This window comes from Puma concolor, chromosome E3 (assembly GCF_028749965.1).
Source record: "Puma concolor isolate L17-30 chromosome E3, mPumCon1.1.hap2, whole genome shotgun sequence".
In the NCBI taxonomy this organism is placed as follows: Eukaryota; Metazoa; Chordata; class Mammalia; order Carnivora; family Felidae; genus Puma; species Puma concolor.
In genome coordinates, this window is record NC_141682.1 from 15921919 (window position 1) to 15948149 (window position 26231).

The window sequence follows — 26231 nt, forward strand, 5'->3', positions numbered from 1 at the left end:
TGGAGAGGGGAGAAAGCTGCTTTCTTCATGAAACAGGATCAGCTACTGAGATGTTCAGGAGTGCAGTGGGAAATCTGAGCAAATACTTAATGTTCTATGTCTATATTTTCTCTTTTGGACCATAGAGTTACTGAAAGCAGTGAGTATGCATTATAATTCTCCAAGTTCACCACAGATGCTAGAAAAGTAGTCACTCAACAAATATGGATGATTAGGTATTAAAAAACTAGCAAAAGATGTCAGAGTTCAGTCTGACGTTCTTTTATGGAGAATTTTTACTGTTTCTAGGATGTTTTGGCAAGAGATTAACATCATTCATGGCATTTTATTCATCTCTATACTCACCAGCCATTCCATCTTTTAGTTTTTATCATAATCATATTTCTGGATAATATAAACTACTTTGGACTAACAAACCTCATTTTTAAGAAACAGTTAAATTTCCAAAATGCACACGCTCTATATACAAATCAAAAAAGTTTTTACTATTATGTGTTTATCACCATGGCAGGAGCTATGCTGGATGTATTTTAAGAATGAAAAAACTGAGGGGCGTCTGGGTGGCTCAGTCTGTTGGGCGTCCGACTTCGTCTCAGGTCATGATCTCACAGTCTGTGAGTTTGAGTCCCGCATCGGGCTCTGTGCTGACAGCTCAGAGCCTGAAGCCTGCTTCAGATTCTGTGTCTCCCTCTCTCTCTGCCCCTCCCCTGCTCATACTCTGTCTCTGACTCAAAAATAAACAAAAATATTAAAAAAAAAAAAAAAAAAAGAATGAAAAAAATGATGCCTGATGAGAGCCATGTGCTTGGTACATCAGCTAGACTACTGCATTTAATGTTCACCATGAAATCTGTGTATCTCCATTCTTCTTCTCTGAGAAGTCTATTTTATCTATCTAAAAGAACTCAGTCTAACACACTCTAAACACAAAATAATTACAAGACAAAGATAAAATGAAGAAATCACTGAAAGCTATTCATTAAATGTTGACTGAGAAGAAGAAGAGAAAAAATTCACTTCTAATACTAAGCTGACTTGCTGATAGCTCACAACAGGGGAGAAAAATGGATTTTGACAATGACTGAGCTATATCTCCAACTGTATCGCTGTTAAACCACCCCTAGGTAAGTCCTTTTACCGCTCTGCCAGTTCCCAATCCTCCTGAATCTGCTTCTGCCTGGCTTTGTGGTACTCTTCCCTCCAGCACTTGGAGCAGAAACCCTGCCAAGCAGGGTTGCCATAGTAACCACATCCTTTCTTGCATAGGAGCTCCGACTGATCCACGTGAATTCCACGGCGTTCAGACTTCAGGCTCATCTTCTTTCTGCTAATCAAGTATAAACAAGAAAGTGTTGTTGCACTATCATTCTTCTATCAGCACAGGAATTGAGAACAAAAATATGAGGGAGTCCATAATCTTCAAGCTATTAGGGAGGGAAGGAAGGCTGTGAGGGAGGGAAAGAGTTTAAATACAGCAAGTTCCTGGGACACAAGGCTGCCTCAATTAGTAGAGCATGCAACTCTTGATCTTGGGTTTATGGGCTTGAACCCCACACTGGGTGCAGAGATTATTTAAAATAAAAATCTTAAAAAAAAAAAAATAAAGCAAACAAGTTCTTGACACAGTCATACAAAAGAAAACATTTCTTATTTCCCTCTCAATAATACATAGAACACTTTAAGAAAGAACTAATATTGGATTAAAGGCCTAAATGTAACACTTGAAACTATAAAACACCTAGAAGAAACCAGAGGGAAAAAACTTCATGACATTGGATTTGACAATAGTTTCTTGGCTATGACACCAAAAACAGCACAAGCCACAAAAGGAAAACCAGACAAATGTGACTGTATCAAACCTAAAATGTTCTGCATGGAAAAGTTAACAGCCCACAGAGTGAGAAGGCAACCTGTATGGAATGAGAGAAAATATTTGCAAGCCATGTATCTGCTAAGGGATTAATATTCAGAATATATAAAGAATTCCTATAGCTCAACAACAACAAAAACAAATAATCTAATGAAAAATTAGCAAAGGACTTGAATAGATAATTCTCCAAGGAAGATATACAAATATCCAACTAACATGTGAAAAGATGCTCAACATCACTAATCAGGGAAATGCACATCGAAACCACAATGAGATACCACTTCACATCCAGTAGGATGGCTATGATGAAAAAAAAAAGTCAGATAATAACAAGTGTTAGCAAGGATGTTGAGAACTCTCATACAGGGCTGCCTGGAATGTAAAACAGTGCAGCTGCTTTTGGAAACAGTCTGACAGCTCCTCAAGCAATTAAACAGAGAGTTACCATATGACCCAGCAATTCTACTCCAAGGTATGTGTGTATACACACACACACACACACACAAAAGAGATGAAAACATATATCCACACAGAAACTTGTACACAAGTGTTTAAAACATTATCCATAATAGCCAAAAGGGGATGAATGATAAAGAAATTGTAGTATATCGATACAATAGAGTATTTGACCATAAAAAGGAATTAAATACTGATACATGTCACAACACGATCAACCTTGAAAACGTTTTGCTAAGTGAAAGAATCCAGTCATAAAAGGCCATGTATTATATAATCCCCTTCATATGAATGTTCAGTATGGGGAAATCTACAGAGACAGAAAATAGATTACAGTTGCTTAGGACTAAGGGGGAGAGGGTGGGAATAAAGGAGATAGCTGAAGAGTATGAGGTTTCTTTTTGAGAGGATGAAAATGTTCTCAAGTTGGATGTCATGATGGTTGCCACTGAACTGTTTAACCTTTAAATGGGTGAATTCTATGGTATGTGAATTATACTTCAATAAAGTTGTTTTTAAAATACATCTTGGAGATATTGCAGGTTGAGGCCCAGACCACACAATAACGCAAATGTCACAATAAAGTGAGTCAAATAAATTTTTTGGTTTCCCAGTGCAGATATAAGTTAGGTTTACACTATACTGTAGTCCATTTAGTGTTCAATTCTAAAAATTAAACATGCAAATTTGACACTGAGATAAGGTTACAGGTAAATTAGAATATACCAGTTTTATGGATTGGAGAGGAAGTGTGAAAAACAGCAAAGAAACAAAGTCCTAGAAATTGAAGTAGGAGCAACGTTTTTATCAGAGTGTTAGCTATAACAAAGTATAAAACTGTAGGATTTAAGCTTTATGTGGTAAATAACATGGCATTCATATGTAAAATGTTCAGTATCTGAGTGGTAGTTTTACTGACGTATAGTTATTTTAATTGTAGACTTAAAATTGCTGCATTTTATGTACTTAAAGTAATTCTTAACATAAAAAATAATAAAAATTAAAATTAAAAAGGCTTTATTGCTAAAAAAAATGCTTTATTGCTAAAAAATGCGAACTACCATCTGAGGTTTCAGTGAATTGTAATCACTGATCATAGATACCATAACAAATAATAATGAAAACATTCGAAATATTGCCAGAATTACCAGATTTTGTGACACAGAAACACGGAAGTGAGCAAATGCTGTTGGCAAAATGGCGCGGACAGATTTGCTCAATGCAGGGTTGCCACACAAACCTTCAATTTGTGAAAAAATGCGGTATCTGTGAAGCTCAATAAAGCAAAGTGCAATAAAGCAAGGTATGCCTGTAAAACTCAACAGAGGAGGGCAGGATGGAAGTCACGGAGATTCAATATTGGCTTTGAAGGTGGAGCGACTATAAGCCAAGGAATGTGGGTGGCTTCTAGAAGCTGAGAATGACCTCAGTCCTATAACCAAAATGAACTAAATTCTGCCAGCATGAGTATGTCTGGAAGCAGATTTTCCCCACAGCCTCTAGAAAAGAGCCCAGGCTGGCTGACTCCTTTATTTTGACCTCTTGAGATCCTTAACAGAGTACGAGTACCCAGCTGAGCCAGGCAGGACTTCTGCTTCACAGAATTTGGGGATAATAAATGGGTATTGTTTTAAGCTGCTAAATTTGTGGCGATTTGTTATGGCAACAACAGAAAACTAACAGGCCTCTTTTCCACATCTCTTTTTGGGAGCCTTTGCACATGTGTTCTAATGCTGCCCAGGGCTGTGTGCCCTGCTGTTCACATGGTGATTATTCTCTCCTACTGTAGGTCTTGGCTTTCACATCGCACTGTCAGGAAGACCTTCCCTGGTTACTCTATCTAAAGTAGTACCTCCCCCAAATCCCCAACTCTCACCTCCACGCTGGCATTATTTCTCTATATCCTACCTATATTGAACAAGGCGGGGTAAGGAAAGAGTTAACCAAGCAGGCCTGAGTTGCTCAAAAATCGTGCACATTCTCAGAAGGGCCTGCTTGTGTACTGGCTCATGGTCAGCTTCTGGGAATGGAAGTCTTTATGTCTTTATGTCATGAATGTCATTATGTTTTGTATGCTTGGAGCTTTGAACCACACTTTAGACAGTCTGCGCAAATAGTGTGATGTATGGTGAACACCTGCTTTCATTCTGGGGGGTCTGGAGTTGCATTAACTGTGGTCATACTGTGAAGGCACTTGTGCTTATGTGACCAAACTTCAATAAAAACCCTGGAATTCAAGGCATAAGTGCGTTTCCTTAACAGAAAATACCTCACACGCGTTGCTACAATTTGTTGCTGGGGGATCAAATGCACCACTGGGAGAAGACTCATGAGAAGACTCAGGCCTGAGATCCTCCAAACTCTGCTCAGTGCACTGGTTTCCTTTATTGGTCCTGTTTTGTATCCTCTCACCTGGCTATAAAACATCACCAGGAGAACAGGAGTTCTATGAATCCCATCAAATTACCAAACTTGGGGGGAGTGCTGGGGACTAGTGACATAGGGTATGATTATAAAGGGGTGGCATGAGGGAGCTCTTAGTGGTTACAGAATAGTCCCCTATCTTGACCGTGACACAAAACTGCTATACACACACACATGGCAGATGTCAATTTCTTGGTTCTGAGAGTATACTATAGTTATATAAAATGTAGCCTTTGGGGAAAACTGGGCAAAGAGTACACAGGGCCTCTCTGTATTATCTTTGCAACTTGCTGTTACTCGGTCATTTCGAATTAGAGAGGTTTAAAAAATTCCACTTAAATTTTAAATGACAACACGTATGACTGAACCACTGTATGTGAGACAGTTAAACAGTGATAACGCAGGTTATTTCTAAATATGGAAAACAAAGAGAGCAAGCGAATTGCCAGAAGTGCATGCCATGATTTGAAAGGCTATGTAGAGGTGATGATAGCTCTGTTTCAGTGGGGCAAAGCAGGTACAGTCAACACACCCACATTAGACATCAGAGACATATAAACAGCATATCCCCTTCAGTTAGGGAGAAACATACGGGGATCAACCGCCTGAGACTCCATTCTGTCTTTCCTGCACAGAAAGACCTCTCTCTCCCTAATCAGTGGAGCCATAATCCAGAGGCAAGCTGCCACCACCACTGCACCCAAGAGGAAGGCCAGAGGGACATATCCAGATCCTGTTTGAGCACTGCACTCAAATAAGCAGGCTTTTATTGAGCAACCTGGGCATAAAAAATGCATAATTCAATTGGCCCACTACATTAGAGAAGACAGAGTAAAAATGATCTCTACTGCTGAGACAATGGAGAGCCCTGTGAGTTCTGCCCCCAGGCTAGTATTCAATCTGGGTTGAGGTACACTAAAAAAAAGGACAGAGGAGCACAAATCCCAGAGTTAGGTGTGTTCTTCCTTAAGACTCTGCATAAAGCCAGATTGATCTCATAAAATCAGCAAAAACAAAAAAACATTTTGTGGATCTGAGTAGCTTCCCACTATTTTCCTTATGAGAGTCCTGCTTCCTGTTCTTGGGTTCAGTGCTATGTTCTCATAGTTCAGTTCCTCTAGGCCGCAATTTACAAGAAACTTCCAATCAACTCTACTAAAATGATACACTGTCCTTTGACCTCAGTTAAGAAATAAAACTAATAGCTAAGCTTTTTTCCTGAAATTTGGTTTTCTCCACTTATGGAAGTATAAGATGCTTACTCTATAAAACCTGATATATATAGACAAGTAGAAAATAAAGTAGAAAGAAAGTCAAAACATCACCCAGAGACATTCACTATATTCTTGTAGTGCTTTCTCTACTCATCACTCAGTTACTTAACAAATAATTATACACTGATTTACACTCTATGACAGGCACTTTACAAAAGTAAAAGTAAAGTTTCAGTCATTTTGGCACCTGCTATGTAGTATGGGAAATATAACTATATATCTAGAAGGCCTGAAAGAAGAATTTAAAACACTATGAACAATGAGGAAATAATTAATTTTAGAATTACAAAATCACATAAAAATTTGTATTTATGTAAAACAAGCTAAATATGTGTAAGTGAAATCTATGGAACTCTTAAAATAGTCTAACAATAACAAGTTTGTAAATGTAAAAAGATCCCATTCACAATAGTATCAAAATGTAAAACCACCCAGGAAATACTTTAATAGTAAAATTACGTGATTTACAATAAATATTGAGAACTAAAAAAAGCTAAAGTAGCTGGTAAGGTAAGGCATACCAATTTTTACTGAGGAAATTAAATATATAAATGGCAAATGTTTAAAACATTTCAAGTTTACTACAAATAACAATAAAATCTCAAAAGACGTTTTTTTGTTTTGTTTTGTTTTTTTTTTCAACGTTTATTTATTTTTGGGACAGAGAGAGACAGAGCATGAACGGGGGAGGGGCAGAGAGAGAGGGAGACACAGAATCGGAAACAGGCTCCAGGCTCTGAGCCATCAGCCCAGAGCCTGACGCGGGGCTCGAACTCACAGACCGCGAGATCGTGACCTGGCTGAAGTCGGACGCTTAACCGACTGAGCCACCCAGGCACCCCATCAAAAGACTTTTTTTAAAGTTTATTTTATTTAATTATTTTGGGAGAGAGAGAGTGTGCAAGCACACAGGGGAGGGGCAGAGAGAGCGGCAGAGAGAGCGGTAGAGAGAATCCCAAGCAGGCTCCGCACTGTCAGCACAGAGCCCTATGCGGGGCTCCAACTCATGAACCATGAGATCATGACCTGAGCCAAAATCAAGAGTCAGACACTTAACTGACTTAATCGCACCTTACGAAAGTTTTAAAGGACTAAGGGCTATTTAAGCTTAAAAACTGAAGCAAAATTTTAAAAAGAAAAAGATTCAAATACACAAATTTAAACTTCTATCTAGTTTTTAAAAGGCCCACTTAGAAAATGGAAAGGCAAGGGCACCTGGGTGGCTCAGTCTGTTAAGCGTCCAACTCTTGATTTTAGCTTAGGTCATGGCCTCACAGTTCGTGAGATTGAGCCCGACACTGGGCTCTGTGCTGACAGTGCAGAGCCTGCTTGCGATTCTCTTTTCCTTCTCTCTCTCTCTCTCTCAAAATAAATATTTAAAAAAAGAAAATAGGCAAATATTTAAGAAAATAGGACAACGAAGTATTTTATCATATTTAAAATTATATGAATAAAAAGAAACTGTAAATCTCTGATATGCAGGATAAGGATACGAGTAGACCAATCACAAAACGTGAAAAGCTTCTGAGAAACAGAAACAGAATGTCAAAGGGCTTCTGCATTTCATTTTTATTTATTTTTATTAAAGTTTATTCATTTTTGAGAAAGAGAGAGAGAGAGAGACAGAGACAGAGAGAATCCCAAGCAGGCTCCACGTTCAGCATGGAGCCTGATGTGGGGCTTGATCCCACACCGTGAGGTTGAAATCAAGAGTTTAATGCTCAACCAACTGAGCCACCCAGGAGCCTGTGAAGATTTCTGCATTTAAAATTTTGATATATACTACCAAAGTGGCTTCACAAAATGACTGTGTCTATCTACATTCCCACCTATTGTGTATTAGAGAATCTACTTTCCTGGAAACTCATAAATAAATACTATATTACTAATCTTTATTTTGTCCATCTGAAAGGCAAAAAAATAAATCATTTCTTGTTTTAATATGCACTTCCTAAACCATGTTTAATATTTACTGGTCATTAGCATATCTTCTTTGAAGAATTTAACCATTTGTGTTTTTTGTTCATTTTTCTGTGTCATCTTTTCTCCTTTATTTTCAGTCGAAGTATAGTTGACATATAATCTTTTTTTTTCTCTTTATAAGTGCTCTTTTTATGTCATCTTTTAGTCCGTCACTTTATGTTATGAAGACACCACTGTTTTAATCAAAGAGTTAATATTTCAAATCTATATCCAAGTTTCACTAACTTTCGTATCATTAAATACATTGCTTCCAAAATGAAAGTAAATACCACACAGAGAAGCAGTGGCACAGTTCCAATGTTAAATACAACAAAACAAAGCATCCAAACACTAGCCTGCCCAAATAATTCCAAGTGGTAATCAAACCCATGAAATATAATGTAGAGTTTATACTGCTGGAATGAGCAAAGCCGGCAGAGCAGCATTCTTACAGAATGAGTTCTTGACAACAATCTTCTATTGTATTAAGTCGCACCCTCTCCAGATAAGTGAAATTATGATTCCAATCTGAGCATGCCACTGCCCAGGCTAACAACTCAAACTTGCACACCAAATAAACTGGCTGCTCTGGTCTACTTCCTTCTATGCTCCATCCTCTCTTCCATGGCAGCAGCCAATTTCCCAAAAGGCGAGTTTACTCGATAAGTAAATGACCAAACATTCTCTGGTTTAACTCTACTCAAACTAGCAACAAACTGCAACACATAACATGCTTTCAACCACTAACGGCTTTGTTTTTTCTCAAAGTTCTATCTCAGTTTAGCTTTGCTGCAGCCATTTCACCCTCAGCCATTTGCTGTGGCTGAGCAAAGTGATACACACACATATATCATAAGAGAAATACAAAAAGCAACTAACTGCCTGGATGGAAAATGCATTTATTCAGATTTATTAGCCAGCGCAATGAATTATATATCTGTATTACGTTCTAAGCCTCCGAGAAGTGTCTTGTGTGTAATAAAAATTTAATCCAATTAATCTGCAGAAATTTTCAAAAGCTAAAACCATACTGTCTGTTGTGGGTTAAACTGTGTCCCCCAAAAAGGTTGAATTCAATACTGTGAATGAAACCTGATTTGGAAATAAGCAGATGTAATTACTGATTTAGGGTGGTCCCTAAATCCAATAACTGGTGTCCTTACAAAAAGGCCCTGAAAGACACACAGACATACACACAGAGGCCACATGGCCTCAGAGGCAGAGATCGCAGTGATGTGGCTGCAAGCCAAGGAACTATAAGACAACCAGCCAGCATCTCCAGCCTTCAGAGACAACACGGCCCTGCTGACACCTTGGTTTTAGATTTCTAGCCTCCAGAATGATGAGAGAATAAATTTTTGTTGTTTTAAGCCACCCCATTTGTTTATAGCAGTCCTAGGAAACTATAAAAATCATCCAGTAAGAATTGTAAACTGTAATTGTAAACAAATAATTGAAAGAAATGAGGTTTCCACAAGTTAACATAGAACTATGGGTTCACAGCATCACTTGCTCTTTATCAACTGGATAATCACATCTCCCTCCCAGTTTAGGCTTATGCCCGTTGTCCTAGCGAAAAGGCATCCATTTGATTCTCAAAAGTCATCTGCTCTGGATAATAAATTACACTGTCATCTTATTTATGAACAAGCCTAGAAAACCCTCCTGTAGTCCACCTTCAAATTCCATCCTGTTCAAATAGCATCTGACTCCCTTTTGCCCACTGACAGATTAATTCTATCCCTCTGGTTCTTAACAGCATTTTATATATACAGCTATTATAATACACTCTATTACAATAACCTGCTTATGTGGCCATTCCACATACACAGACACAGCATAGCACTGTTCTGCCAGGAACAGAGTGAGTAATCCATACATACTTCCTAAATTTATTAAATTATTTATTCAGAAGACCAACAAAGTACCTGCATAGACCATTTTCTTTCACTTCTGTCCCATGTACACTCTCCAGGGCCCATTGCAGGTAAGAGTCGAAAATTAAACAGCAAAATGACTAACTTACAAAGCAGGTGTTCTCAAATTTTAGCATGCATCAGTAGCACATGGAGGACTTGTTAAAGCACAGAGTACTTCCTGGCTCCCGACCCACAGTTTCTGATTCAGGGGGTCAGGGGTAGGGCCAGAGAATCTACATTCCTAAGAAGTTCCCAGGTGATGTGGCTAAGGATTACTCTTGGAGAACCACTGTGATAAAGTAAGCATAACAATTATTAAAAGATTAATTTCTTCTCATGATTTCATTACTAGTGGGAGAATTTATTTTCTGAATACGATGGAGTAGCTTGTGGCAGACCAACACTCCTACTGAGAATGAATTTTTTAAATCAATGTTTAAAGGCATCAAAAAACAGATGAAGCAATCAAGACTAGAAGCCTCTGGATTCTGGAAAAAGAGACGAATGGTAGAGAAACAAAGTGACATTCTGTGGCCACTTTTTCACCAAGTACATTTGATGATTTTGGGGCAAAAGGCTGAGAATCCAGACTACAGACAGAGGAACCACGAGAGCTTTTGGAAGAGATGAAACAAAGGCAAGAATCAAGGAGCCAAAATCCCAGGGAAAGTGGAGAGTCAAAGAGCCAGAAAGATCTAACACAAGGCTGGTTTTTCCCTAAGGACATTTACCAAGTTCTGCAGCTGCACAGAGAGGACTTCAAAACAAAACTGAAACGTCTGAAAATCAAAAGTGGAATTTTCAGGGGAGCCCAGCTGGCTCAGTTGGTAGAGCATGCAACTCGATTTGGGGTTGTAAGTTCGAGCCCCACGTTGGGTGTAGAGATTACTTAAAAATAAAATCTTTAAAGAAAAAAAAGAGTGGAATTTTCAGTAATCTCACTGTTCTCAAGAGACAAAGATTACAGCATAGAAACCACCAGGGGAAGAGATGCCTGTGAATTCACTAAACTATCAGTTGGAAGCCCCAGATGGTAGTGGTAAAGGCAAACCAGAAGGAAACCTAGCCTTATCAACCCAGCAACACAATCTCAACCATTAGCTCAATCCCTAAAAGGATTAGATGATAAGTCCCTACTCTACCTGGCTAGCAAAAGGGAGGAGACATTTCCTCTCTAAAACAATAGCACTGAGGTGCCTGGGTGGCTCAGTTGGCTAAGTGACCAGCTCTTGATTTCTGTACCAATGGCACACAGCCTGCTTGGGATGTGCTCTCTCTCTCTCTCAAAAATAAATAAATAAACTTAAAAAAAAAGAACAGCATCATCTGGAGCTTCATTTTATTCACAACACCCAGCATTTACCTAACTAAAAGCCAAAAAGAAGAAAACAGATGCTCAGATGATCCAGACAATGGAGTTAACAGAAAGACTTTATTTTATTTTAATTTTTTAGAGACAGAAAGAAATCCCAGGAGGGGGAGGGGAGAGAGGGAGAGAAGGAGAGAGGAACAAGGAGAGAGGGAGACAGGGAGACAGGAAAAGAGGGAGAGAGGGAGAGATGCAGAGAGAGAGAGGGAGCAAGGGAGAAGCAGGGCATGAGCTTTACCTGATGCAGGACTCAAACTCATGCACCATGAGATCATGACCTGAGCTGAAGCTGGATGTTTAACCAACTGAGCCAACCCAGGCACCCCAAAAGAAAGACTTTTAGGAGCACCTGGGTTGGCTCAGTTGGCTAAGCATCCAACTTCAGTTCAGGTCATGATCTCACTGTTTGTAAGTTCAAGTCCTGCATAGGGCTCTGTGCTGACAGCTCAGAGCCTGGAGCCTGTTTCAGATTCTGTCTCTGTCTCTGTCTCTCTCTAGCTCTCCCCCTCCCCGCTCATGCTCTGTCTCTCTCTCTCTCTTTCTCTCTCAAAAAATAAAATAAACAATAAAAAAAAAGAAAGACTTTTAAATAATGATAGCTATTTAAATTCCCTATTTAAAAATATAGGTAAAAAATAAATTTAAAATAGGTGAAAAAAAGAGGGTAAGAACATACTTTAAAAATGAAGAATTTCAACTGAGAATTGTAATCTATAAGAATTGAACTGAAATGCTAGATCTGAAAAGTATAATAACTAAAATTAAGAATTCAAAAGGCAGATTTAACAACAGACCAGGCCTAGCAGATGAGAGGATTAGAAACTGGAACCCAAGTCAATAAAATACATCCAAACAGAAGCAGAGAGAAAAACTAATAGGAAACACAGGGGCAGGAGGAGGGCAGTGTAAAGAGAATGAGGAACACTGTGGAAAAGTCTACCAAATATGTAACTGGAGTCCCTCAAAAGAAGAGGAAAGAATGAATAAGACAGAACCAATATTAAAAGCAAGAACCAGGGCACCTGGGTGGCTCAGTCAGTTGACTGTCCAATTCTTGATTTCAGCTCAGGTCATGATCTCATGGGTTCATGAATCAAGCCCCTCGTCGGCTCTGTGATGAGTGTGGAGCCTGCTTAAGATTCTCTCTCCCCCTCTGCCCTTCTCATCTGCTCCCACATGTGCTCTCTCTCTTTAAAACAAAATTAAAAAAATAAATAAAAGGAAAGAATGAAAATTTCAAAATTGATGAAAAGACAACCCACAAATCCAAGAAATTCTGGGAACCTAAAAGCAGAAAGACACACACACACACATACACACACACACACACAGATATAGCATACTTAAAATGTTGATAATCAAAAACAAAGAGAAACTTTTTAAAGTAACCAGTGGGAAAGAAGCACATTGCTTTCATAGGTGCAACAATAAAACTAACAGCTAAATTCTCAAAGAAACCATAAAAGCCATAAGACAACAGAATGACCTCTTAAAAGTGCTGTAAAAAGAAAATGCCCACCTAGAATGTGGTGCTCAGTGACTATTTCCTTTAAAAATAAAGGCAGAATAAGACATTTACAGACAAACAAAAACTGAAACAATTCATTATGGGCCCACTTGCATTAGAAGAAATACCAGAGGGAACTCTTCAAATGGGAAGAAAAATTAGCCTATTCCAAAGAGAAACACAGAAATACATACAGGAAGGGACGAAGAGTAATGGAAACAGTAAATATGTAAGTAAATCCACACAAATACTGATTATATAATGCAACAAAGCAGGAAAACGACAAACTGAGTTAGTACCTAAAGCTCTAGCATTACTGGAGAAGCGATAAAAGTTGTAATTTGTATTAGACTGCAGTAAGTCAAGGGTATATATTACATTTGCTAGTATAATCACAAAAAGAATAGTGAAAGAATGTGTAACTAAGCAATTACTATAGGGAAAATATTAAATAATTAAATAATAAATAATCCAAGAGGGGCGCCTGGGTGGCTCAGTCGGTTGAGCCTCCGACTCTGGCTCAGGTCATGATCTCACTGTTCGTGAGTTCGAGCCTTCCGTCGGGCTCTGTGCTGACAGCTCAGAGCCTGTAGCCTGCTTTGGATTCTGTGTCTCCCTTTCTCATCTGCTCCTCCCCTGCTTGCACTCTGTCTCTCTCTCTCTCTCTCTCAAAAATAAATAAGCATTCAAAAAATTAAAAAAAAAATAATCCAAGAGATGGCAAGAAAAAAGGAAAAGGGAACAAAACTGGTGAGTCAAAAAGAAAACTTACCAAAGGATGGTAGATCTAACACGAAATATAGTGACAATCGCATTACATGAAAATGGACTAAATATTCTAATTTAAATACTAAAATAGACTAAAGAAAAAAAACCTAAATTCAATCATCACGATGCTTTCAAGGACAAAATTAAAAAAACCGAAATTATAAGGACGGAAAAATATACAACATGCAACACTTACCAAAAGAAAGCTAGTAAAGCTATACTGATATACAAAGTGGACTTGAAGGCAAAAAGCACTACTAATGATTAAAAGATAACAGTGCTAATCCACCAAGAAAATTCTAATGTAAGCAAAGTGGTTAGAAATTAGTAATCACTGGGAGCTAAGAAGCATACCCTTACCAACGACCTTGAAGGCCAATGCAAAACAACTGCTGCAACCAACTCTTTTTAGAAAAATCTATGGCAGCTCAAAGGGTAGAACTACACATTAACATAGAGCATAAATACCAGACTTCTTGGCAATACGATAAAACTCACACAGGGGCACCTGGGTGGCTCAGTCGGTTGAGGATCCAACTTTGGCTCAGGTTGTGATCTCGTGAGTTCAAGCCCCACACCAGGCTCGCTGCTGTCAGTGCAGAGCCTGCTTCAGATTCTCTGTCCCCCTCTCTCTTTGCCCCTTCCCCACCTGCGCACGCTCGCTCGCACATTCTCTCTCCAAAAAAATGAAAAACAAACCTCATGCATATACCTTATGTGAATTCTGAAATGCTTAAACTAGTAAACAGTTTTTTTACCACAAAGTAAAAGGTAGACAGTTTTACAAACCAACATTAATAAAGATCAGAAGATATTCTGGGGTAATAAAATGTTTACTAGACTGAGTAGTTTGATAAGGTTCATATCTATAAAATTCATATCTATAAAAACTAGACTTCCTGAAATTAAACCCTCAGAAAAAGGAAAAAACAAAACTGAAAAAAAAAACTCAGATTCTTCTTCTCCAAATATAGCTCAAGTGTTGATTGAAGCATGAAACTGAAATCTTTGCATTATACTTACCTAAATGGCAGACTCACCATCATAACAATTAGTGGTTTTGTTTGGGGCTGGAACTGGCTAGGCCTAGAATCCAACCTCCTGATTAGCTTTTCTGTTAGAATCTAAGAACTTTAAACTTCAAAAGATCTCAGCTTATTTCTCAAGCCCTATTTTATTTACATATAAATAAAATAGTAAGTTGAGATTTTTATTTTCTAACTTATTTATTCAATTACGAGACCAAAGTACTAGAAAGACAAAAAGTTTCTTCCCTCTCCTCCCTCCCTCTCTCTTTCTTTTTTTGGTAGCCCATACAGGGATTGACAAGATCTTCTTCAAAGAAATAGCCTATAACTTCTCATGGGTAACAACAAAAAGTATCTGCAATTTTGTTCTCAAGTATGTCCAAGAACAAAAGTAGGCTCTTTGGAGAAAGTTGTGTCCACATATAGTTGATATTCAAAGAACATCAGCAGTTAGCACAGGGTATGAAAACACTTTGCCATCTGATTATTCCTCATAAATGATACTTAAGATGTGTCCACCCATGACTACACAACATTTAAACCCCTAGAGTAATAATAACATCTATATACACTTACCACACCATGAGAACAACTGCAATGGCTAATTAATTAATATAAAGATATAATCCATCTTGCTAAGTAGAAGCCAAGGATATTACTTCCGGAGACACTAATTATAATGGATTTTAGACATTTTATTTCATCAGCCTACAGTTTTATTTTTTCTTTTCACATTTTTTATTTGCATTCTTCTGATAATATCCTACTCAAAACTGTGGTCACTAGCCCAACTTATTTTTCAGGAACATGTTTAAAAAACAATGTCAAAAGTGATATGGAAATGCAATTAAGGAACCATTAAGTTACATAACTACATTTAGGCAACAACAGTTCCACCCATTGTTTACTGATGAAAGGTGAATAAGGATGTTCTCTATTCTCTAGTTTCAGAGGCTAGGTCACAATTTACAATATACTATAGGAACTGTATTATAATACTTCAAACAAAACAAAACAATCTGGAATTACCTGAAACAGCTACATATGAAAATGCACAATAAATGATGGTTTACTTATCTGTACAACTCTAATGCAATACAATTCCTAACAGAACAAAATGAGAGTTAAGAACACATACACCTAGTAATGGCATTACAAAACTATAACCTAAGTTCATCTCAAATCACAGCAGTGAGATCACCAGCTTAAGTTTTACTCTAAAATTTATTTTTTTTATTTTATTTTTTTTTTTATTTTTTTTTTCAACGTTTATTTATTTTTGGGACAGAGAGAGACAGAGCATGAACGGGCGAGGGGCAGAGAGAGAGGGAGACACAGAATCGGAAACAGGCTCCAGGCTCTGAGCCATCAGCCCAGAGCCCGACGCGGGGCTCGAACTCACGGACCGCGAGATCGTGACCTGGCTGAAGTCGGACGCTTAACCGACTGCGCCACCCAGGCGCCCCTACTCTAAAATTTAAATACAAATCTCTTTTTCTAGAATGGTACACTATCTTTATAAATATCATTGTGACTTTCCTGATCTTGAGATAAATTCAGAGCAAACACAAAGAAAAAATATATGCATTTTAGATGCAAACACATAAAATAATATCGCCACTCTGCCAATCCCGATTGATGCTTAGAAGACTCCCCACTCCCCAGCTTTACAAAGTACAGCCAAATGACTTGAAGTTGTATCTCCCTGACCATTATTTGGATAGGAAGATCCCGTGAAAGGCCTTTTTGTAATGGTGGGTTCCAATACTTGCCAATGTGCTTACCTCTATTAACTGTATATGTCTGTTCCCACCTTGGGAGCTCATGGTCCAGTCTGCTGCAGGTTAATATAAAGTCTTGGTTAGGTGCAGACAACTGAGTTGGTTGGACTACCTGAGTTCAAATCTCCATCACCTCTTGTATGACCTGAAACAAGTTACTACTCTGAACCACACTTCTTTATATTTTTAAGAAGGAGGGTGAAGGGAAAGAACAACATTGAGATAATGCATGTCAAGGGCTTATTACTTGCACAGTGCCTGGCCCATGCTAGCACTTGATAAATTTGAACTATAGCCAATGTTCTCTATGCTGGAGCTAACACCCCAAACCTACTTCCAGAAATGAATCTTAGGTCTGTGTCTGGTATTCCCTAAGTCCATCTGTATGTGGAGGTGAGGTGACTTTCATTTAAGTATTCGTCCTTGTCAGACTCCTCCATTTTCACACTCTCCATGAAAAATATGGCTCTGTGATTAGACAACATAAAACGACAACATAAAAAATAAGTGTACTTGAGGGACTTGTCAGGAAGCACAAACTCAAATCCCTGATTTGCTGATAACTTTATAACAAAAAGCTCCATTGAGAAACAAAATATTTATGGAAGAGAACCTAAAGAATGTACAGTCCCCATCTACTTATCTAGAGCATCTAAAACAGATCCTTAAATTAAGTCACTGTAGAAATCTACATACTTAGATCACATTATTTTGCCAGCACCAGAACTGCTTTTACTGAATTATGTTTTGTCATCAACCTACACAATGAGGCAACAAAGAATTTTAATTAAGAAACAAAGTAAAACGAGGGCGCCTGGGTGGCTCAGTCAGTTAAGCATCTGACTTCGGCTCAGGTCATGATCTTGTGGTTCCTGAGTTCAAACCCCATATCGGGCTCTGTGCTGATGGTTCAGAGCCTGGAGCCTGCTTTGGATCCCGTGTCTCCCTCTCTGCCTCGCTCCCACTCGCGCTCTGTGTCTGTCTGTCTGTCTCTGTCTCTCAAAAATAAGACATTTAAAAAAAAAAAAAAGTAAAACACAATACAGCCCTTTGAAATGCATGCTGTTATTTGCTTAAGGATGTAGCTAAGAAATCTGTCAATACAAGGAGTCTGGGAATCCAAAGAGAAACTGGTCTTTTATCTTATGATCATTGAATTATACAACTGATTATATCGCTTTCTGAATAGGCTACTAAAAGGCAGAGTCAAATTTGTAGCCCTCTAACAAATACTTAAGATTTCAGTCCAAGTACCTTGTGCACATATCTCATTCCATCTCAATGGAGATCTTACAGACCTCAGTTTTCATCTTAATTTTTCTCCCTCTGTGCTAAATTCATCACCTCCTTATTTCTGTATGTTCTCAATAACATGTTGTATCTTTGTAAGTAATTATGAATCCTTTCTGGAACACGATGTGATATAAGTAAATGACATGCTCCATTTAAAAAACATTACAGCACAATAAGATACTTTCTTCCAGTAATAAGCATTTTATGAGTTCAATTTCTAAAGGCATTACCTTTTTTTTTGTGCTCCAAAAAAGAAAGAAAGAAAGAAAGAAAGAAAGAAAGAAAGAAAGAAAGAAATATTGCAAATACTGTGTCTAAAATTAGGAAATTCTAACAACAGGAACTACAAAAATAAAACTTTCATTATGTATTTTTAACTTTGAAGCACACAGAAAATTACAAATATATCTCATGTAAAAATCCCCCCAAAGTCATGTTTAATTTTAAAACACAGACCAAATCACCATAAATGCAATTTCAATGATTTATTCTGAATGAAGGGAACTAGAGAGATTAGCTTCAAAGATGATTCAAAAGGAGGAGCTTCAATTTCTTCTGTGCTGCCCTGTGCCTGGCACAGAGGATGCTGCCAACCATACCTTAAGGTGAGACCACACAGAATTCAGGGCCCCAAAGACTCCTGCTACACTCCTGCTGTAGGCATTGTGCTACGGCCCTCTTTCAGGGATTTTAGCAATCTCCTTGATGTCATTTGAGGAAAATAAAAAGCTTAAGACTCTTAGTGTGTGCAATTTAACCCATTCATGAACTCATACTCTGATAACTTCTGACTTCTAACCACATACTTATCTAACTGATGATAATTACAGTTCTTCGCCCTCCTAGTGACCATAAACAAGGAAGCTATGCTACCAGAAACATGAAAAAAGGTTCTACTGTACAATAAAAATTATACTTTCTACCCCACCAATAGGAACTTCATCAAACACAGGAATCTCACAGGGTAACTTGGAAGCCGCATCATAAGAGTACAGCTTTTTCTTAAAGCATTTTAGGAGCTTTATTCAAATATCAAGCAAATAAAATATAAGTTACATAATATCAAGTGGGATGAAGGTAAGTCCACTGTTGTTTCTCCTAAGTGTTTATCCGATGATACTCTAAATTATTTCCAATCATAACAGTCATATGAAATATACATAATGTTTCGACGACGCTTTATGACAAAAATAAGCATTTAATAAGACTTTCAAAATGTTTGACTTCTACTGTGAAACTCTTGCTTTTAGTGTGATAACTTTATTTATGGGTTAAGAAAGCCACTTAACAACATTTGTATTCTGAATCACAGAATAGACAGGTGTGTCACATAGCTTTCTTCTCCATTTTAGGGATAGGTCATCTCTGCTACAGATGTATACTTTGCAAACAATAAAAACACACGTGCCAAAAATTAAGTTCCTAGTCAAGATGAAATTCTGTCTCCAAAGATTGACACAAGTAAATGAAACAAGATCTTAGTTCTTCTCTATGTAGATATTAAAATAAGTACTGATCATTTTTTTTCCCACTGGAAACCAACATCAGAAATCAATGAATTCTCATCAAGTTAACAAGTACTCATAGAACACTTGTGAATGTCCAGCTCGGACTGAGAATGCAAACAGATAGAAGGAGAATTCCTGTTTATAGAAGCTTACAAATTAGCAGGGTCGGATACTTTTTACACAATGAAACAACTAGCAAATGAGCATACAACTCAGTTCAAACATTTAATGAGCACATAATCAAGCACCACATTGGGCCCACACAGTCTTCATCAGCCAAATAGCAGCAGTCTGTGTGTGTGTGTAAGATCTACCTAAAATTCCATTTTAATCATGAAAAGACCCTCCTTAAAACCCTTCCTCGGTTTTGTCGTCATCAGCTCCTGAATCTCTGCCCTGCACTTTTTTACTTTTCAAAAACCGTCTCCCAGTAGTTAGTTATTGGCCTATTCTCCTGTTACTTGTCCCACCCCCACATTCCAACCATCCCTAAAATTCCCACCCAACCTTGTTAGTTTCAAACTTATCTTGCTTCAAGATACTTCCATAAAGTATTCCCTGATTATCTTTCTTCACCCTCCATACCCTGCAGTGTCCCTCCTCACGCTCTATCTTGGCTCTATTTACCACACCGTATTGAAAGTATCTTTATTGTCCCTCTCTAACTTCTAGAGAGAAGAAACATGATTGCTTGGAAGATCGGTGAAATTTCAAATCCTGAACTCGGTTTAATCTTCCGCACAACCAGTAACTCTTACAAAGTAACATTATTTGTCATTAAATGGATTAACAATACAATCAAATCTTACCCGTCCGGCAAACTTTCTTGTTTTAACTATTTTACATTAACAGGCTTTTTAAAAAGCAGTTTCAAGTTTACAGAAAAAAAAAGTACAACTATTTTTAAATCTCACAAACAAAAGTAAAAACTCTTCATATTCAAAAAACGACTCCCCTGGTGATGCTGTCAACTCGTCTTGACAATTTTCACATCTAATCTAAAGGGTAAAAGGAGCCCATCAGAGCCCACTGACACACTTCCCAACGACAGGACTTGGTCACCAGCGCTGAGGCACCACCAGATGTCTATGACCTACTCTCTAAAGCAGCTGAGTCCCTCCCTCCCTGTGACTAAACTTCCGTGATGGGCATCACCTCTGCTCTCCTCTAAACCAGTTCTGCTCCTAACTCCAGGCCCACAACTTCCCCCTCAACGACGGCGCGAGAGTTAGGACCGGTGTTCAAGTCCCCGCATCACCAAAGACTGCACCCTCCCGGCTCCGGGACCTTTCCTCCCCAAGAACGACGTGGGTTCTTGAAGCCCCGGAGCCCCTGCCAAGGCCGGGCTGCTCTCTGGGTCTGAGCCGCCAACCCGGACGGACCCCCGAGGGACCCAGGGCACGAGCCGACGGGCCGCCACCACAGGTGTCCCCTCCAACTGCACGGGCTGGACAGTGAAGAGGAAGCCGGCCAAAAGGAAGCCATCCCGCGAGGGGTGGACGGGTGGCAGGAGCCGGCCAGGAAATGACAAGCGTCTGTCCGTCGGAGTTGGGCCGGGCCGTACAGAACTTGGCGACGAACGCTTGAAAGGGGGAGGCTCAGCACGACGAGGACTAAGGCGGCCGGCGACCGCCTGGGGCCGGTCAGGGCCGCGCCGCGGGGCCCCGGGTTGGGACCGACGGCGGCTGGAAGCACCGAAGCGAAACGGCCCCGGCCGGGTAGACGGCACGGGCGAATGACCCAGCAGCCTCCGCCCGGACGGCGCCGCCGCCCCGCCGCCCAGAGCCGAGATCCTGGGCCCCCGTCCTTCTGCTCCGTACCTGGCCTGCGGCTCCACTGGCGTCGGGCCGCCGCTCTCCGCGGGTAGCTCGAGTGGGTCCCGGCTCCGCCAGTCCACAACCCGCCCTCTCGCCGGCCCTCCCTCCCTCACGCCCCGCCCCCGGCGCCGCGAGCGCTCGTTACGCACGCACAGACGTCATTTCCGGGTCCTGGGGCGCGGAGTGGGAGGGTGTTGTTGCGGGTCCTCTCGGAATCCGCGCTGGGTGGCGCGAGCCGGAGGCGGGGGTGACTGACAGCACCCGCAGTGTCGGAGGTCTAGGAGAAGAGGGCGGCCTTCAGGCTAGCCCTGCAGTGCCGACCTGCAGCGTTCAGGAGCCGACGGAGCAGCCGGTGTGCCCTCTCTTCTTCAGAGCCTGCTTCCTGCGGTGCTGTCGGGCCCTGGGCCACTGTAGCAGCACGGATGGGAGACGGAGGCCGCATGAAAAGCCAATGAATCCTATCACATTACGGATGTCAGGAATTTTAGTGTTCGAATTAAAGGACCTTAAAGAGATTGGTTGACCTAAAAGCCGTTTTTACAGCTAAACATAATTGAGACCCACGAGGTTAAATAATCGTTAGCTAGTATTAATGGTCGAGTCTTGAACGGAATCCAGTTCCCGTGATTACCATTTCAGGAATGTTGGAAACAGCAGCTGCCTCTGTATCCTGGGTGCCATCTACGGCATAAAGTGCCGCCACAACAGAGAAAAAACAAAACTATACTGGATCTGGAAGGTAGACCTGGGTTGAAATCCCAGTTTTGCTAACAGCTGCCTCTGTGATCTTGGACAGGTTGCCTAATTTCTGTCTCTTTTCATCATTTGCAAAATGGAAATTGATTCATTCCTCAAATTCTTCTAAATGCTTAGAGATAGCAGAACATGCCATCCAAAAACGTACCTCTTTGGCATAAGGATTATTTTGAGAAAGTGGATGCCAGAGAAGCTCTGAAAATGAATACCCTTTTGTAAGGGAAATGTACATTTAAAAGGAAATCTCCGTTTGTAAAGATGTCTCCTTCCTGGTACCTAGAAGAGGATGGCTAAATCACAAGAGACTCATCAATGGAGAAGACACTGAAATCTGCGTAGCAAACCTTAAGCTTGTTTGCATTTCTTTCCCAGATCACTTCCCATAACTGATCCTCCAGCTACCCACCTTACCCCAACACACACCTTTCTTTTGTCTACGTGATAATGTATTTAAGTTGGCATTCTAAATCTTGTCCCGTTATCTCTCATGTATATATGAGGTATATGTATTAATAAATTTCAATGTGCTTCTCTCTTGTTAATCTGTTTTTTACCTCAGAGGTCTCAGCCAAGAACTCAGAAGGGTAGAGAGACAATTTTTTTCCTCCTCTACACCTAATGTGTGCTAGGCTGAGGATAGAGAGCATAAAATGCATAAAGTGGTACCTGGGTGGCTCAGTCGGTTAAGTGACCGACTTCGGCTCAGGTCATGATCTCATGGTTTGTGAGTTTGAGCCCTGTTGGGCTCGGTGTTAACAGCTCAGAGCCTGGAGCCTCCTTCAGATTCTGTGTCTCCCCCTCTCTGCCCCTCCCCAACTGGTGCTGTCTCTATCTCTCATAACTAAACTTAAAAATATATTTTTTTAAATTTTATTTTTAACGTTTATTCATTTTTGAGACAGAGAGAGAGACAGAGCCTGAATGGGGGAAGGTCAGAGAGAGAGAGAGAGGGAGACACAGAATCTGAAACAGGCTCCAGGCTCTGAGCTGTCAGCACAGAGCCCGACGCGGGGCTTGAACTCACGGACTGCGAGATCATGACCTGAGCTGAAGTCGGACGCCCAACCGACTGAGCCACTCAGGCGCCCCCCCAAAAAAAAATTTTTTTTTAATTTTTTTTTTAACGTTTTTTTATTTATTTTTGGGACAGAGAGAGACAGAGCATGAACGGGGGAGGGGCAGAGAGAGAGGGAGACACAGAATCGGAAACAGGCTCCAGGCTCCGAGCCACCAGCCCAGAGCCCGACGCGGGGCTCGAACTCACGGACCGCGAGATCGTGACCTGGCTGAAGTCGGACGCTTAACCGACTGCGCCACCCAGGCGCCCCTTTAATTTTTTTTTAACGTTTATTTATCTTTGAGATAGAGAGAGAGACAGAGCACGAATGGGGGAGGGTCAGAGAGAGGGAGACACAGAATCCGAAACAGGCTCCAGGCTCTGAGCTGTCAACACAGAGCCCACTGCGGGGCTCGAACTCACGGACCGCGAGATCATGACCTGAGCCGAAGTTGGCCGCCCAACCGACTGAGCCATCCAGGCGCCCCCAAAAATTTTTTTAATAAAAAAAAATAAAACACATAAAACAAAAGTATGCTGAGAAGCTTACATTCTAGAGGAGAGGGAGGAGCCAATAAACAAGTTATTTACAGTAGTACTTAAGATTGTGATAATTGCTATGAATAAAAAATTAAAAATTATGCAAGGAAGAGGAACAGAAAATGCAATCTAAAAGTTTGCAGTTTTAGAGTGGAGAGGAAAGCCCTGGCTGCTGAGACGGTACCCTGAACAAAGGGCAAAGGAGCTAGCTATGCTGGTATGCAAATATTTGGGCAAGTGTACTAGGTACTGGGAACAAGTGCAAGGGCCCTCTTGACACCTCTAACCTATGTAGCTGTAGCAGATTGAACTGGGGGAGGAAGAAGAGATCAAAAGGTAATGGACACAGTAAGTAAGGGGCTAACCCCTAGGTCAATGTTGAAAGGGACTAGCAAAAGTGAGGACACTGGTAGGTCTGACTCATTGGGGTCATTAGTGGGACAAACTACCACACACCTTCTTCCTCTGAGAGAAGGTGGGGTGGAGGCTACTGGAAGGGGCACCAAAGTTATATTTAACTGAAGAAGCAATGCTTTAGTTTGAATTTAGTGGTTTAGTTCTTGATAGGCATATGGATATTCATTGTATTACTTTTTATTTCAATTTATGTGTATTTTGTGTTTGAATTTATGAAACTCTGTCCCATTGGAAACAGTGAAGATAAAAGAGGGCTAAAAACTCATCTTGGGGTAGGTCAAAAGGAAAAGAGCAAAAGAAGAGTGGGGAAAAAAATAGAAGCAAGAGGAAAACTGCAAAAGAGGAGTAATGTGGAAGCTAAGAGGAGAGAGAGAAAGCAAAGGGATTAATGGAAAGAGATTCCACAGAAGGGTCAGATAAGATGAATCTACCCCCCCAAAAATGAAAACATATTAACAAAAGCGGTGAGAGGTGAGAGGTGCCTGGGTGGCTCAGTCAGCTAAGCGTCCAGCTCAGGTCATGATCTCATGATTTGTGAGTTTGAGCCCCACATTGGGCTCTCTGCTGTCAGCACAGAGCCTGCTTTGGATCTTCTGTCCCCTTCTCTCTGCTCCCTCCCCTCCGCCCCCGCTGCTTGTTTTCTCTCTCTCTCTCTCTCTCTCTCTCTCAAAAAAAAAAAAAAAAGTGGTAAAAGCAGGCATCCTTGTCTTGTTCTTGATCTTAAATGGAAAATTTTTCAATCTTTCATCATTGAGTATGTTACCTGTGGGTTTTTCATATATGGCCTTTATCATGTTGAGGAAGTTCCCTGCTATTCTTAGTTTACTGGGTGTTTTTTATCATGAAAGGGTATTATAGTCTTTAAGATTTAATTTTTTTGAACATTTTTTAAAGTTTATTTCTTTACTTTGAGTCGGGGGCAGAGAGAGGGAGAGAAAGAATCTCAAGCAGACTCTGTGCTGTCAGCATGGTGCCTAATTTGGGGTTCAGTCTCATGAACCTGTGAGATCATGACCTGAGCCGAAATCAAGAGTCAGACACTTAACCAACTGAGCCACCCAGATGCCCCTATTTTTTTTATTGTGAAATATAGATAACATAAAATTTACAGGCAGAAAAATGAATTTGGGTCCTTACCTAACATATATATGAAAATTAAAAATTGATCAAACACCTACATGTAGGATATAAAATTTAGAAGAAAACACAGTTGAAAAGCTTCATAACCCTGTATTTGGCAATAATTTTTTAGATATGACACCAAAGGCACAGGTAATAAAAGAAAAAAACAAATTGGACTTACCAAAATTTAAAACTTTCGTGCATCAAAGGCCAGTCAACAGAATATAAAGTAACTCACTATTTGCAAATGACTTACCTGATAAGGGATTCTTATACAGAATATATAAAGAACTCCTAAAACTCAACAACAACCCAGTTTACATGAGATGTCTTTCTATTTATTTATCTCTTTCTTTCAGCAATGTTTTATAGTTTTCATTGTACAAGTCTTTCACCTCCTGAAATAAATTAATTCCTAAGTATTTTATTCCTTTTAATGTTATTATAGATGGAACTGTTTTCTTAATTTCTTTTGGGTTGCTTATTGTTAATGTATAGTAATGCAACTGATTTCTGTGTGTTGATTTTGTACTACTACATTGCTCAATTTATTTTTTCTAATAGTTTTTTTCCCTGTCAATCCTAACATACATCTGTGTATGTAGGGTTTTCTACATACAAAATCGTATCTTTGGACAGAAATAATTTTACTTTTTCCTTTCCTATTTGGATGCCTTTTGTTTCTTTTTCTTGCCTAGTTGCTCTAGCTACAATTTCCAATACCATATTGAATAGAATTGGAAAAAAAAACAGGCATCTTTGTCTTATTCCTGATTTTAGTGGCAATGCTTTCTGTCTTTTACCATTGAGTAGAATGTTAGCTGTGGGCTTTTCGTATGTGGCTTTCTTATACTGAGTTAGTTTCACTCTATTCCTAGTCTGTTGAGTGTTTTATCATAAAAGGGTGTTGCATTGTGTCACAAGATTTTCTATATCAATTGAGAAAATAAGATATTTTTTTCCCCCTTTATTCTCTTAAGACCATTGTTGTATTCCAGGAATATATCCCACTTGGCCACTGTATATAATCCTTTTAATATGCTGTGGAACTCAGTTTGTTAAATTTGTTGAGAATTTTTATATCAATATTCATAAGGGGTATTGGTCAATAGTTTTCTTTTCCTATAGTCTGGCTCCATATCAGGGCAATTAATGAGTTGGAGTGATTTAGAAAGCACTGCCTTCACTGTTGAGTTTTTGGAAAAGTTTGAGAAGGATTGTTATTACTTCTTTAAATGTTTGGTAGAATTCACCAGCAAAACCATCAAGTCCAGGGCTTTTCTTTCTCAGGCGGTTTTTGATTACTGATTCAACCTCCTCATTAGTTATAGATTTGGATTTTCTGTTTGTGATTCAGATTTGG

The 26231-nt window shown here is 39.7% G+C and overlaps 1 protein-coding gene across 4 annotated transcripts in view; it reads right to left on the reverse strand.

The window, feature by feature from the left end:
• The window catches only part of RABGEF1 (RAB guanine nucleotide exchange factor 1), a 61846-nt gene extending 40763 nt beyond the window's left edge, over nucleotides 1-21083 (reverse strand). For 2 of the 4 annotated variants that reach the window (XM_086692054.1, XM_025923274.2), the window contains exons 1-2: nucleotides 20980-21083; nucleotides 1139-1327 (exon numbers count right to left, since the gene is read on the reverse strand). In XM_086692054.1, the coding sequence (XP_086548180.1) occupies nucleotides 1139-1317 (179 nt within the window). In that variant the 5' untranslated portion in view covers nucleotides 1318-1327; nucleotides 20980-21083. Of the gene's footprint in view, nucleotides 1-1138; nucleotides 1328-16361; nucleotides 16415-20979 lie in introns of those variants that run through there. The other 2 variants (XM_086692052.1, XM_086692053.1) reach the window with 2 other exon arrangements.
• Nucleotides 21084-26231: the final 5148 nt, after the last annotated feature.